Source organism: Diachasma alloeum, unplaced genomic scaffold (genome assembly GCF_001412515.2).
Source record: "Diachasma alloeum isolate Michigan unplaced genomic scaffold, Dall2.0 Dall_scaffold_00304, whole genome shotgun sequence".
In the NCBI taxonomy this organism is placed as follows: Eukaryota; Metazoa; Arthropoda; class Insecta; order Hymenoptera; family Braconidae; genus Diachasma; species Diachasma alloeum.
This window is the reverse complement of record NW_021680443.1, coordinates 633,980-650,518: the sequence shown is the minus strand read 5'-3', so window position 1 is coordinate 650,518 and position 16,539 is coordinate 633,980. Positions and strand designations below refer to the sequence as shown.

Below are 16,539 nucleotides of genomic sequence, written 5' to 3'. Positions count from 1 at the left end.
GAAGGGGAAAAGGGGGGGGGTGGTCAGCCAATCATATAGTTTTAATTGATCAGCTGGTCAATTAAAAAACCGGGAGGACGGTATTCCAAATGGGGTTCACTTGATATCCTCTGTCCCTGTTAAGGTTGTTAGGGTTTTTATGGATCTCCAAACCCTCTCGGTATTTCCTTTCGAAATACCCTTAAGATTTGGCCAACATTCTGGCTTGGTCGTACTGGATAGTATGTCCAGTGTCCATCCAGTGTTCAGCCAGGGCAGACTGTTCTAAGTGAACGTATTTGGAGCAACGCTGGTGTTCCTTGATCCGTGTACTGATCTTCCTCCCGGTTTCTCCAATGTACACTTTCCCGCATGAGCAGGGGATCTCGTACACTCCTGGTGTGCCCATGTCTTGGATCCTTTGCACTTGGCAGCATCTGTCCGATGTTCTTTGGAGGCTGGAAGATCGTTCGAATGTTATGTTTGCCAAGGACTCTACTTATCGATTCTGTTGTGCCTCTCAGATAGGGGAGGAGGGCCACTTTTGGTCTTTCCTGGTTTTCCTCAGGATTAGTCTCCTCTTCCGGAGATGAGAGCTTGCTCTGTAGCTTCTGCTTNGGATCTCGTACACTCCTGGTGTGCTCAGAGGTGGTCTTGGATCCTTTGCACTTGGCAGCATCTATCCGATGTTCTTTGGAGGCTGGAAGATCGTTCGAATGTTATGTTTGCCAAGGACTCTACTTATCGATTCTGTTGTGCCTCTCAGATAGGGGAGGAGGGCCACTTTTGGTCTTTCCTGGTTTTCCTCAGGATTAGTCTCCTCTTTGGGAGATGAGAGCTTGCTCTGTAGCTTCTGCTTGACCTTCCGAATTTGTTGGATGTTATATCCATTCTTGGTCAGAGCTATCTCAAGATGTTCAACTTCACTGTCAACGTTGGAGGGTTGAGAGATTATAAGTACTCTATACATTAGGGAGCTACTAACGGAATTCTTCTGGGAGGGGTGGTGATGGGAGGTAGCATTGAGATACCTATCTGTGTGGGTTGGCTTGCGATATACTTGGTGGTCTAGAGTGCCGTCCTCGTTGCGTCGAACCAGGACATCTAGGAATGGAAGACATCTATCTTGTTCAATTTCCATAGTGAACTTGATGCTCACGTGCTGAGTATTCAAGAACTCCAGGAATTCAGTTAGAGCAGTCTTTCCATGTGGCCAGATGACAAAGGTATCGTCCACATACCTGAACCATACAGTAGGTTTCTGAGGTGCTGACTTCAATACTTCGTTCTCGAAGTGTTCCATGAATATATTTGCAATAATCGGGGAAATGGGAGAACCCATTGCCGCTCCCGATTTCTGCTCATAATACTCTCCTTTGAACTGAAAGTATGTAGAAGTCAAGCAATGCTCAATCAGGGGAAGGAATTGGGAAGAGATGTTGTTGGATTTCTTGATGATTTCCAAGGTTTCTGGGATTGGGACGTTAGTGAAGAGTGATTCCACATCAAAACTCACTAGGATATCATCTGGAGAAGTCCGGAGATTTCTCAGTTTGTTGACGAAATCCAGTGAGTTCTGAATGTATGAACCATTCAGGCCAGTCAACTTTTGGAGTGGTTTCGTGAGAAACTTGGCCAGCTGGTAAGTTGGCGCTCCAATGTTGCTGACAATGGGACGGAGAGGAACAGACTCTTTATGGATTTTGGGGAGTCCATAGAGTCTAGGAGGAAAGGATTCTTTAGGGGTGAGGAATTTCGTCAGGTCAGCCGAGAAACCAGCTTTTTTCAGCAGATCAGCAGTTTTTCGCTCAATTGTACGAGTAGGGTCCTTCCTAAGTTTAACGTAAACTCTGGAGTCACCCAACATCGTACTGAGCTTACCGGAGTAGTTGTCTTTATCCATAACCACCGTAGCATTGCCTTTGTCTGCCGGAAGAATAATCAGATCATTATTCTCCTTTGGACTACACAGTGCGAGGCATTCCTCCCTGGTGATATTGTCACCAGGGGGAGTGGCCTTTTGGAGGATGTTAGACAACTGCCTCCGGATCTCATTGCTGGTCTCCTGAAGAAGATGGTAAATCACTGTCTCGGTACGACTGATGATTTCCTCGGTGGGGATCTTTTAAGGGGCAACAGCGACGTTGTGTCCTTTCGCCAACACAGACACTTGTGCTTCACTGAGTTCAAATTTACTCAAATTCTTCACAGTGTGAGTGAGGGTTGGGACTTTCTCCTGGGGGATCAGTTTCTTGAACTTACCCTTCTGACTCTCCGTTCTCATCTCAGCTGTTCGGACTGCTTGTTCGTGTGTAACACGATCGAGAGTCTCCCACAGCTGAGACTCCAACGTCTGAGCCAGAAGAAGGTGGAGATCGAGAAGCTGTCTGGAGAGATGGGCCAGGTTCTTCTTAGCCGCTGTTCTTCTCTCCTTGACCAATCGCAACGAAGCTTGGCGGAGGATGGCATTTACCTGCTTCGATGGGACAGGATTCCTCAGACGGAGGTACCACTTGATGGTCACGGCACCTTTTTAAAAAAGTTAGGGAGCACAGTTGGACATGCAAGGACTTCCTAAGTTTGGTGAATCAATTCACCGACCCAAGAATAGCCTCTCCGCGGAGGCGTGCAATCTTAGTTTTGAGGCGTTTGCGGCCATGGTTAATGAAATCTTTGGCTTCCGGATGGATGCCGCGTTTGGATTCAGCATTGCGCCGACGTTTCGCAAACATTGCAGTCTGCATCTTTAGGGCTATGAGCTCCGATTCTGAGCTCCGATGTCTAGGGGTAGTCCTTATATGCCTCCCCTTGTGGTGGTGGGGGAAGGGGAAGCGGGTGGTCAGCCAATCATATAGTTTAAATTGACCAGCTGATCAATGGCCTGAATGGTTCATACATTCAGAACTCACTGGATTTCGTCAACAAATTGAGAAATCTCCAGATTTCTCCAGATGATATCCTAGTGAGTTTTGATGTGGAATCANCTGGCCTGAATGGTTCATACATTCAGAACTCACTGGATTTCGTCAACAAACTGAGAAATCTCCGGACTTCTCCAGATGATATCCTAGTGAGTTTTGATGTGGAATCACTCTTCACTAACGTCCCAATCCCAGAAACCTTGGAAATCATCAAGAAATCCAACATCTCTTCCCAATTCCTTCCCCTGATTGAGCATTGCTTAACTTCTACATACTTTCAGTTCAAAGGAGAGTACTATGAGAAGAAATCGGGAGCGACAATGGGGTCTCCCATTTCCCCGATTATTGCAAATATATTCATGGACCATTTCAAGAACGAAGTATTGAACTCAGCACCTCAGAAACCTACTGTATGGTTCAGGTTGTAACGAGATTTTCTCGTTACGGGTTGAAATCCCCTTAAAAAGATACGTGAACTCTAAAATTGAGACATGAAGCGACATCTAGAGGCGGCTGAAGAAAGCCGCAACTAGATGAACTGAGCGACAAACCGATGAAAGACCTAAGACATAGCGGGTATNCAAATTCGGAAGGTCAAGCAGAAGCTACAGAGCAAGCTCTCATCTCCGGAAGAGGAGACTAATCCTGAGGAAAACCAGGAAAGACCAAAAGTGGCCCTCCTCCCCTATCTGAGAGGCACAACAGAACCCATAAGTAGAGTCCTTGGCAAACATAACATTCGAACGATCTTCCAGCCTCCAAAGAAGATCGGACAGATGCTGCCAAGTGCAAAGGATCCAAGACCACCTCTGAGCACACCAGGAGTGTACGAGATCCCCTGCTCATGCGGGAAAGTGTACATTGGAGAAACCGGGAGGAAGATCAGTACACGGATCAAGGAACACCAGCGGTGCTCCAAATACGGTGCTAAGTGACCGTATTTGACTTAGAACAGTCTGCCCTGGCTGAACACTGGATGGACACTGGACATACTATCCAGTACGACCAAGCCAGAATGTTGGCCAAATCTCAAGGGTATTTCGAAAGGAAATGCCGAGAGGGTTTGGAGATCCATAAAAACCCTAACAAACTCAACAGGGACAGAGGATATCAAGTGAACCCCATTTGGAAAACCGTCCTCCCGGTTTTTTAATTGACCAGCTGATCAATTAAAACTATATGATTGGCTGACTACCCCTTCCCCTTCCCCTACCACCACAAGGGAAGGCATATAAGGACTACCCCTAGACATCGGAGCTCAGAATCGGAGCTCATAGCCCTGAAGATGCAGACTGCAATGTTTGCGAAACGTCGGCGCAACGCTGAATCCAAACGCGTTATCCATCCGAAAGCCAAAGATTTCATGTAAGGATGTTTTTCAACTTTTTTTCCCTCCCTATTTATCGCTCACTTCAAATCACTATTTGACGCCAATTTCGCCTGATCTACCGTTTCCGTAAAGGAACCCTCCGGCCTTACTCATCAGGGTAATTTATTAATATTCATCTCAACCAAAACACTAAATTTTTCCTAAAAATTTCCACAACCCCATTTAAATGCCAGAATCACAACACAATCTGGCCACCATCCTGACCAGTGTCTGAAATGAAATAGCAACCCCCCATTATTCTTCTTTATTTACTACATTTAAAAAAACTATTACCCCGAGATCTCTCTTAAAAATACTGTAGTCAAATTGAATCCCACATGGCAAACGTTGGCTTCTCCTCCGGAAAGTCTTTCGACTCTCCCAGGATTCGCTCTCCTCCCGAGTATTTCGACTCGGGAGAGTTTTCACAATTAGATGCGAATCAGCCGGGACTTTTCAGAGCCTGGGACGTCGAAAGACTGATCTGACGAAGGTGAAACTACGCTATCCACCTTACGACTACCCACACTCTCGACCACGAGTTACCACTTCGGTCATCGTGAGCCACTGCCTCCGGGTATTACTAAACCGTCGGCGTATGGTCGGGTCATCAGGGGGATTGTTCTACTCGAGGCCGACGGGCCCATACGCTTCCGAATCGTATACGCCGCCGAGACTAAATCACCCCGGAAAATAACAAAGTCGTCACTTCGCACTCCGAAATAACTCCTTCTTACCAGCAGGCGATGCAGGGGCATCCCCCTGTACTCGCCGTCAACAGTTATTCACCAAGGCGACGTGGAGTGTAACACTCCTTAACATGGCTTCCCTAGTCATTCTCCAATCCAGTACACCCAGAGGTTTTTCCAACCTCTCGGTTCAAGCGCCCGCGTTCGACTCCCTTGGAATCCTACTAGAGCCTTCATCCCTAGTCTGGATGTCTCGACGACGATAGGTCATTCCGTTACCTTATCCCCATCAATCAACCCAACGGGATCACGGGGGCACCCGGGGGTTAGTCCTCTCACCTGGCCGCTGGTCCCTAGTCTACCTCGACATAGCCTTTAGAATCGCCCAGTTGGACAACTTGTACGTCGGCCCATTTCCCCTAACACAAGCTGGGCAAATTCTAAATTAGCGAAAATCTAGTAACGTCCTCCAGACTTCCAGGGGTCGCGGTTCTACCCAAAACCGCTGTGCCTTCCGCCTTTCATTGGTCTGTGGCTGTTTTAATCTAGTCGTGGCTCTTGCAGCCGCCTCTAGATGTCTTTTGTTGTCCCTCTTATCATAAATTTAAGAGTGTGACCGTTTATTTAAGGGGATTTCAAACCGTAAGGAGGAAATCTCGTTACAATTTTCAATAATTACAAATATCTCTGTGGTGACAGGTAATGAAATTATGGGGATATATTCTTGAAATATATACGGTTCTATTCGTGACGCGTTCGGATTTTTATTTGATTGTCGAGTATTTTTTTGTGATTTTTGAAAAAGTGGTGCCATAAGACTCTCTGTTAATGATACATTTTTCGTATTTTCTCTTGAACAATTCACGTAGTTTAGCGTTTTGGAACTCCTGGAGGATATTTGTAATCACTCAAAGAATATATTCTCAAAATTTCATCTCTGCAGTCCATTTCTTTCTACTTCCATACATTTACTGCGGAAGTTCCTTTAAACAGATTTACTCAGTCCGAATGTTTTTTTTGGAAATAAATAAATGTTCTCAAATAAAGGCTTATATTTGAATCAAATAGGTCATTTTTTGGTGCATTTCATTGTCTTCCATAAACTAATCGAATAAAATAACGAAAAAATAGACGTTTTTAAAGTAAATCCTCACATTCATTGTTACAATTTCTCGGTATTAGCATCCCTAAAACTGTTGGCTTTGCTAAAACAGAAATCTTTGCAAAGCGCCACTTTGCCTCCCACATACAAAACTACTGCACACTTCGACAGTGGATGTCTTCTTGGCACCCAGCGCGGTGGTGGACTCACCAATGCACCAACACTCGGCCACAGCCCCACACAACTGTGTTGCATGCGCTAGTTGGCTCTTCCCCCTCCATGCTCACATCGATAAGTTTCATGATAGTAGTGCCTTAATGGGTTAAAGGTACATATCTGCAATTTACTAAGACTGATTTCATTATATTTGGGTATAATCGTCGTGATAAAAGACTCACATGGATTCAATTATGTAATTGCAATAAACGCCCCACTTACTTCGTTCTTCATAATTATTTAAATATCTCCATACATCAGAAGATATAATAATTTCGCAGTTTTTCTTATGAAACATTTTTTGTGAGAAACATTTTTCCATATCTCCAGCCGTTTTGATGGAAAATTAATTAAAATAGTTATAAAATCATAATTGACCCAAAAATTTATCGGATTCGTATGCAGGAAGCCACAAGACATGTCCGACTATAGAAAAAATTAAGTTTTATTAAGAACATGCGAGTGCCACTAGCGAATGAGATACCTACTGCATTATCCATCTTGGAATTGATTGAAAATAATTGTCATCTTTATTTTTAATTTTGTAAATTTTTTCAGATTTTGAACGCGTGGCGGTTTTTTTAGCTCTCAGGTTGAATAAAAAATTGATCGCTAGTAGAAAAAAATAAAAGAAATTGAGTGTCTTTTTGAGGTAGATAAACCACATAAACAATTGCGAATAGAAACTGAGGAATTGACGTCACGGGCTGGACGATTTGGTATGAAATGATGCAAGATGTAAAATCGTCGCGTAAAAGAGACCGTGACTATGCTGCAATTACCGTACTACTATGTTTAAATACCTACTTGTCTTGTTGCTGTAGGTATCTGTTCAATTTGGTCAGCACTTCATACATTTTCTCAGGATCCTCTTGAAGCTGATCGAGATAAAGTGCTCGTTCTCTGGAAACAACAATATTGAAAATGAAAAAATTGCTTTTGATCAATTTGTGAATGTTTTCGGAGGTGATTCATAAGAAGTTGAATCATATATGATTATTCTTTATTCCAACGATACTAAATCATTAGGGAAATTGGAAGGATTCCATGGAATAGATTCATCATTTGAGCTTTTACAATAAAATATTTCCATACCAATTCAAATGAATCGATGAGAAGGTTCTGTTCAGTAATTGAAAACAAAATTTACGGTGGAACCCGTTCTGATTGGGTGTACACTGTTATGAAGAAATCGAATTTGTACGACAAGTTTAGGAGTAATTTTTAAGACCGCAACGTTGAATTTGGTTTGGTGGAGAAGAAACTAGCTTTCCAAAGCTAAGCCTGCCCACCAACGTAGTACGCTAACCCCTCAGGGCACTGGGGAGAAGGAACTACAAAATTTCAATTATATTCGAGCCTCGTTTTCGAGATTTGAATAACTTGTAGTAGCCCGCCTGCGGCTAGATAGAGCCACACGCGTTCAGAGACTAGAGAAAAATATGGCTGTGGCACCTCGGCGGTGAGGCCCCGCCGTCTCATCATTATTATATGTGCGCGAGCGGAACGCAAGCTTCTCAGAGTTTTCAGTATATTTTGCTATAATTTTCCTTTTTTTAGTTTTATGTCACACAGTTTTGAGATAATCATGGATAAACGTAATGAGAGGAAACAGAAAAGGTATTAACAGTTAAGAAATTCTCTGTAATTTTTCCAAAATCATGTGGGTAAACTTTGTGACGAGGCATATTTATTTATTTTCTATTATTTTTACCTACATTTTTTCCCAACACACACAGCCTCCTAAAACGTAAATCCCGCCACCGTTAAGCACCTCTTCCCCCGCTTTTCTCCTCATCGCCCCTCTACCCTCGCCGCTGGACTTCATGACGACTGCAGCCGAAGGAAGGCAACAGTTCTGGCCGTACTGAGTGACTGAAGGAGCCGTCGCCCTGGAATCCTCCCATGCAAAACCCTCGACTATTCATTGTCCTCGATAATTTCCCATGTGACACATCCCTGGACCGTGATCGTGGGCATCATTCACTCCCGCTGATTAATCCCGATTCCCCACGAAAATTATCCGAAGGACCTGGATAACTGACGAGTCCTCATGAAAGGAACGAAGGAGACGAAGGAGAACGAGAGAATTGGCACTCGTAAGCCAGCTGCCCTGAGTATTACCACGTGCTCAAATAGTTGGATAACAAGGAAGCCCGTTATTTGCGGAAATCGCCCCGGATTGTGTAAAAAGAGGAATTTTGGAGACCCTGAGCTCATCCCAAGCTACATTGGTGCCCAGGAAGTGGATCGTAGGGAGGAAGGTCTTTCCCTGGAGAAGCTCTGTGTATTTTGGAGAGAATAGACGCACGTGCGAATTGCACCCGGAAGTCAACGTGAGTACGAGTTGCCCCCCTCATTTCCCCCTGGCCTTGAACATTATTTCTTTCCCCCCCCCCCCCCAACGGTACGCCACACTTAGTTATTTTTCCCCCGGTAAATTCAATTATTCTATTCTCATTTCTTTATTATTCTCCCCTCGACACACCTAGAATCTCCCCCTTTGCTATCCCCTAGAATCCCCCTTTAGACGTGTACAAAAGCTGCCTGGCCTCTCCCACTTCCCTAGATCTCAGTTAAAGGCCTTATTTACGTCTTTTGACGATCAGAATTGTATTTAGAGAAAATATAGTTGATTATTCTCAAATTATCCCTTATTTGTCCCTTTTCTTGACTCGCCCTAATCCTTTTTTCAGGAATTAGTTTAATAGAGTATTGAAAACAGTCACAACTTATCGACTTTTCCGTAAATCAATGATTGAATGGAAATAAAAGTAAGTCATTTTTCATTTGTCTCAACCTTTTTGGACACTCGGGTTCGACCCTAGAGACAAAACCAATGGACGTCCGAGGCATATATAGGCAGAGCTTATCCCTTGTGAAACGACTCAGAGCCTAAGCTCATTTAACTTTGTTTTCCTGGTCCTAGAGACAAAATTGAGTACAAGGCAATTAAAAATGAGAAAATTGAGTACACGACAGTAGTACAAGCGCAACTGTGGCGTCCCCCACTTACAGTCACTCCGACCCCGCCACACCATCGATCAGAGTAATACGAGTCCGATCGTCAACATGTTCATTTTCATCTATTCAAAAATAGAAATAAAAATAAAAATAAAAAACTAAAATCCAACAATTTCCAGTCACTTCTATTGCAACAACTATCAATAAACCTTAGTTTTGAGGCTTACGCGGCCATGATTAATGACATCTTTGGCTTCCGGATGGATTCCGCGTTTGGATTCAGCGTTGCGCCGACGTTTCGCAAACATTGCAGTCTGCATCTTCAGGGCTATGAGCTCCGATTCTGAGCTCCGATGTCTTGGGGTAGTCCTTATATGCCTTCCCTTGTGGTGGTGTGGGAAGCGGAAGGGGGGGGGGGTGGTCAGCCAATCATATGTTTTTAATTGATCAGCTGGTCAATTAAAAAACCGGGAGGACGGTTTTCCAAATAGGGTTCACTTGATATCCTCTGTCCCTGTTGAGGTTGTTAGGGTTTTTATGGATCTCCAAACCCTCTCGGTATTTCCTTTCGAAATACCCTTGAGATTTGGCCAACATTCTGGCTTGGTCGTACTGGATAGTATGTCCAGTGTCCATCCAGTGTTCAGCCAGGGCAGACTGTTCTAAGTGACCGTATTTGGAGCACCGCTGGTGTTCCTTGATCCTTGTACTGATCTTCCTTCCGGGTTCTCCAATGTACACTTTCCCGCATGAGCAGGGGATCTCGTACACTCCTGGTGTGCTCAGAGGTGGTCTTGGATCCTTTGCACTTGGCAGCATCTGTCCGATCTTCTTTGGAGGCTGGAAGATCGTTCGAATGTTATGTTTGCCAAGTACTCTACTTATGCGTTCTGTTGTGCCTCTCAGGTAGGGGAGGAGGGCCACTTTTGGTCTTTCCTGGTTTTCCTCATGATTAGTCTCCTCTTCGGGAGATGAGAGCTTGCTCTGTAGCTTCTGCTTGACCTTCCGAATTTGTTGGATGTTATATCCATTCTTGGTCAGAGCTATCTCAAGATGTTCAACCTCACTGTCAACGTTGGAGGGTTGAGAGATTGTGAGTGCTCTATACATTAGGGAGCTAATAACGGAATTCTTCTGGGAGGGGTGGTGATGGGAGGTAGCATTGAGTTACCTATCTGTATGGGTTGGCTTGCGATATACTTGGTGGTTTAGAGTGCCGTCCACGTTGCGTCGAACCAGGACATCTAAGAATGGAAGACATCTATTTTGTTCAATTTCCATAATGAACTTGATGCTCACGTGCTGAGTATTCAAGAACTTCAGGAATTGAGTTGGAACAAACTTTCCATGTGGCCAGATGACAAAGGTATCGTCTACATACATGAAACACACAGTAGGTTTCTGAGGTGCTGACTTCAATACTTCGTTCTCGAAGTGTCAAGAAGAAAGATGAGGTACGAGGACATTATAATCATGAGCCTAGATAGAGAGAATTTTACAGTTCTTGACCTAGCCCGGAGCCGTCGGTTCCCATGCCTATTGTAATAGGTGTGGTGCGCTGATGACACGTGAACTAGGAATTATCATATTCAAATGTAGAAAATCTCATAACATGATTGATTATCACAAAAAGAAAATAAGGACACAACGTAATAGTCAAAGTAGCATATTCAACAAAACAATATTTGCAAATTGTAAAATAAAAATTGAAAGAGTCGTGAAAATAATATCACAATATATCATCAATGATAAAATCACTGGAAACCCTCAGCGAGGAATACGGTGTTAGTGTGAAGTGTATCAGAAATTTGATAAATAAAGTAAACACAGTATTGAGTCTGTGGACTGAGGAGAGAGGCGGTGCGGGACTAGGGGGGGGGGATTAGTTGTTGAGGTAGACGAAACGAACATAGGTGGGATGAAGTATAACCAATGGAGAAAGAGTAGGGGGCAGTGGATTATTCGTATTTTTGATCGCACAACACATCAAGTCGTGACGGTGCCAGTAGTAGATCGTACAAATATTACTCTATATTATTACATCAATAAATATGTCAAGGAAGGTACAATTGTTATTTCTGACGGCTGGAAAAGTTATCGCGGGTTCACCCAGAAAGGGTGCATTCATCGCATGGTAAACCACCGCTACCAATTCGTCAATTCATACAATAAAACCTGGCACGCGCAGAATATCGAACGCTACTGGCGTGACCTTAAATCGAACCTTCAGAGTTATGGCGTTGGGAGGAGGCACACCAGAAAAAGTATAAGTAAATATGTTTTAATAGAGTTTACTCCTATCAGGAAAGGATTCTCAACTTCTTTGGTATCTTGGGTCGTTATTCTCACTTCGATTAAACTATTAAGAAATTCTCAGAATTTTCATAATTTAAAAAAATATTCGAAATTTATTCCTCACAATTTTAATAATGAAAAAAGCAATTTGGATTGATTCGACTTCTGTCGCTTTCATTGGTTAGAGAGATTCCACAGGGTGATGATTAATATCCATCAGTGTTGATGGATTGATTAATAAAGGTCGTTTAATTTAATTGAATTAAGGTCAAGTCTGTATCATGGGCAGTGGCTGACCACTCAATTACCAAAGAAATTGTTAAAAATTTCTTCGTATATTTATAATTTGTCTGCTGGAGGGCAGAAGGAGGTTGAGACCTGTACAACAACATCTTCCAAAAAAACCCACATTGCGTTAAGTTGGTGCGTAGGCTCTTCGTCGAGGCTTATGTACCACTACGTCCAAGTTCGTAGCCTCGGATTTCAGCTAAACGTAGGGACTCCACGTTGGATTGATTTACATTGTTTTGAGTAACACACCGGTATTAATTTTCGTTGGATTTCCCTAGCTATTTATTGGAATTTATATTCTGGAAAAGGAAAGTCGGTTTCATTCTTGATGGTTCGATCCTAGAGAGGTGATTCTACTCAACAAAAATAAAAAAACGGTGGCTTTATACACTTAGCACAGGAATAAAAAGGTGTCGGTCGTTGTCTCAACAATAGCGAGTTAATCCCTCCTGGAACCTTGCGCTCTCGATTTATTAATTTTCTGACAGTAGAGGTGGTCAATAAGGGTTAAACCAACATAAATTAATAACAGAAGAAAAAAGAATAGCGAACAATAGACTAAAAACAACTGGGAAGGAACTGGGGTGTTGCTGAGAGGGTCTTTATACCACATTACCCAAAAATCTTCTCGTGCCGTTTTCTATAACAAGCTGAACCTACTTTGCCAAAAAAGGAAACCATCTTATACGTTTCTCTCATCCACTCATTAAAAAACAAAAATATATCATTAAGTCATTACAATTATGTAAAAAAAAAAATAACCTCTCCTCATTTAACCAGAAAGCGACAGCCCAACACAATAATCACAATAGTCAATATATTAATAATCATAATGGTCATAAAATCTGAAAGGGTACCGACGTCGGTGGCCAAAGCGGCTAGGTGCGAGCCTAGTGTGCGAAAGGTTGTGAGTTCGATTCCCCGTGGAACCGAGTTTTTCAACCGGAGGCTCCGGCGAGCGGGAGGTCGCTAATATAGTGACCGCCTGTACTGGCATGGGTTTTCTGTGGTTTCCCATGCTACTCCTATGTTCTGTAGGAGTGCGAATGCGGTGCAGTGTAGAATCCACAGCCGCATGCATAGGGTTGAATGGGGCCGATTAGCCAATCAGAGGGCAGAAAGGACCGGAATATAAAAAAAAAAAATCTGAAAGGGTAATTTCTCTACCTTAGCTTTCTCGCCTTAACCACGCCTACTATTACACTCAACCAATGGAATCTTTCAATTTAAATCAGTCACACCTAATCTTTGTTGAATCTAATTAATGGGTCATACACCATACCAAGCTTCTTGCTCTCATTTACAAAATTTACAGTATTATTATTATTGTTTTTAATGTGGTACATCTTCAAAATATCTAATTAGTCCTTTCCTTTAACCGAACCTAAAATACTGACCTTTCAGATGATATAACCATTATGATTATTAATATATTGACTATTGTGATTATTGTGTTGTGCTGTCATTTTCTGATTGATTGACGAGAGGTTTTTTGTTTTTTACATAATTGTAATGACTTAAAAGTGATATTTTTTGTTGTTTTGTTTTTTAATGAGTGGCTGAAAGAAACGTATAAGATGGTTTCCTTTTTTGGCAAAGTAGGTTCAGATTGTTATAGAAAATGGCACGAGAAGATTTTTATATTTATTACTGGGATTTTACAGGTTAAGTTGACAGTTACGGCCTTGATTTTGTTTTGCTTGACTGTATATTATGATGAGGTTGGGGGAAATTGATGGATTTTTCGTAGATAAGTAGGAGAATTTGAAGGCGTAAGTTTGTTTGAGATCCTTGAATTAATTGCTGCTCATGATTTATTATTTTAGTAATAGTTGTTGTAATAGAATTGACTGGAAATTGTTGGATTTTATTATTTTGTTATTTTTATTTCTACTTTTGTATAGATGAACATAAACATGTTGCACTGAGAAGGAGTGAGATTTACCACTCGAAATGTTGGTAAAGGCAGAGAGAAGGAATTGTTGGTGTTATTTATGTTGGAGTTTAAAAGTGCTGAGAACCGCATAATGGCTTGGAGAAGTAGGAGTTGTTTTAATGACAAATTTGATTTCTTCGAGGTGTTTCCCCACCCATAATCTTAAAGCCTAATTTCTATACCTTAGCTTTCCGGCCTTAACCACGACTACTATTGCACCCAGCCAATGGAGTCTTTCAATTTAAATCAGTCACACCTAATCTTTGTTGAATCTAATTAATGGGTCATACACCATACCAAGCTTCTTGCGGTTATTTACAAAATTTACAGTATTATTAGTATTCTTTTTAATGTCGTACATCTCCAAAATATCTAATTTGTCCTTTCCTTTAACCGAACCTAAAATACTGGCCTTTCAGATGACATGACCCTTATGATTATTAATATATTGTCTATTGTGATTATTGTGTTGTGGTGTCGCTTTCTGGTTAATTAACGAGAGGTTTTTTGTTTTTTACATAATTGTAATGACTTAAAAGTGATATTTTTGTTTTTTTTGTTTTTTAATGAGTGGATGAAAGAAACGTATAAGATGGTTTCCTTTTTTGGCAAAGTAGGTTCAGATTGTTACAGAAAATGGCACGAGAAGATTTTTCTATTTATTACTGGGATTTTACAGGTTAAGATGACAGTTACGGCCTTGATTTTGTTTTGCTTGACTGTACATTATGATGAGGTTGGGAGAAATTGATAGATTTTTCATAGATAAGTAGGAGAATTTAAATGCGTAAGTTTCTTTGAGGTCCTTGAATTAATTGGTGCTCATGCTTTATTATTTTAGTAATAGTTGTTGTTAAAGGCAGAGAGAAGGAATTGTTGGTGTTATTTATTTTGGAGTTTAAAAGTGCTGAGAACCGCATAATGGCCTGAAGAAGTAGGAGATGTTTTAATGACAAATTCGATTTCTTCGAGGTATTTCCCCACGACGACTATGGCTATATCATCCGCGAACGCCGCGAGTTAGTTCGCGCGGCAGTGCCAGCCTCAACAGGCCATCGTACATGATATTCCGTAATAGAGAGCCTAACGCCGAGCCCTGGGGCACCCCTCCGGTGACTCTGTACTCCTTGGAGCCATTCTCCGTGTCGTAGTTGAGAACACTTTCGGTGATGAAGTCGTCCACCATATTCCGCAGGTACTCCGGTACGCCGAACATCACGAGAGCCTCCATAACGCAGTCCCACCTGGCTGAGTTGAAGATGTTTTTGACATCCAGTGTCGCTACTAAGCAGTATTTCTTCGTGCCTCTGTACCATATTTTCCCGGAAATCGCTTCCCTAGCCGTGTCAACGACCAGGTTAATAGCGTCAAGGGTGGATCGGCCTTTCCGAAAGCCATATTGGTTGTTGGCCAATAACGATTCGACTGCTGCTTCTATTCTCCTGTAGACGATGCGCTCGAGAATTTCGCCAGCTGTATCGAGCATGCAGAGGGGACGATAGAATGAGGGTTCGTTCGATGGCTTTTTTCCTTTCGTGAGCAACACCAATCTCTGCAGCTTTCACTTTGCAGGGAAGTTGCCCTCGCCAAGACATTCATTATACACGTCCAAGAATAGACCTAGCAACGCGCAGATAGCGGCTTTCAGGGCGATATTAGGAATTCCGTCGAGGCCGGGAGCTTTGGTGTTCCCTACTCTGCCACAGGCTTCCATCAACTCTTCCTCAGTGATTGGAAGAAACATCACTTCTTTTTCTCGTTTGATCGTGCGATGTATTTCTGGTTGTTGTGGAAACAACACCGTGACGATCATTTCCAAGAGTCCGGGGCACGTCGGCGATGACTTGGGCTAACTCTTGAGTTGCGTCATTACCACCTTTTATGGTATGCCCCACGGGTCACCTTCTACTTCAACAATCAGCTCATTCCAGAAATGTGCCTTGCTGTACTTGATGGGCTTGTTGAGCTTATGCCGTGAGTTCTTGTATTTCATCTCCAGCTCTTCGAAGTTTGTCTTCTTTGTACCACGCTGGAACGCTCTTCTTACTGCATTACACTCCCTACGCAGATTAGCGATAATATCTTTCCACCAATGTACCGGTGGCCACCGATTGGTGGTACGCTTTCTAGGCATGGTGGCATCGCAGGCTTCCGTGAGCCTTCTCGTGATGTTCGTTGCCTTCTCGGTAGCATTCCTGCCACCGATTAGGTGATCATCCAGTGTCACTGAATAGGAGCTCGGATCGAACGTGCTCACTTTCCAGCCTACTGCGTTGGTCTTCTCCAGTACTGGTCCGGGCCTCCGGCCGCTGGATACCTCCCAAGGTATTGCACGATGGTCGCTTGCGGTGGATATCTCTGTTACCTCCCATGAACAGTTTTCCTTTGCAAGGTTGCTGCTCACGAAGGTAAGGTCCACGATCGAGCTCGCCTCTCCCCTCAGAAAAATCGGTTCATTTCCGTTGTTGAGTAAGATCACGTCCCCCCCTTTACTGGGTTCTCACTTTGTCGTAGTGAGGGAGCTCGGTCGCGGGCGGTGGAGGTCTTAAGGACTACCGCTGCCCGCGGTCGCTAAGAGGAGTCCACCCAATCCATGTGTGTGAGCGGTGTAAGCCATGGCCTCGGCCATACCGTGCCTAAGGATGCGTGGCACAGGGGGAGCTGTGTCGCTAACGGTGCCTCTCAGAAACCTGGGCGACCTCTGAGAGTAGTCTTGGGTGTAACCCACCCGAGACAAGCCAAGCCCTGGGCAATCGCGGCAATGCACCAGGTGAAAA

The 16,539-nt window shown here is 43.1% G+C and overlaps 1 protein-coding gene across 1 annotated transcript in view; it reads right to left on the bottom strand.

The window, feature by feature from the left end:
* Positions 1-16,539, bottom strand: part of LOC107039700 (diuretic hormone class 2) — a 620,828-nt gene that overhangs the window by 129,619 nt on the left and 474,670 nt on the right. The window contains exon 3 of the mRNA XM_015259459.1: positions 7,084-7,179. Coding sequence (XP_015114945.1) covers positions 7,084-7,179 — 96 coding nt within the window. The remainder of the gene's footprint in view (positions 1-7,083; positions 7,180-16,539) is intronic.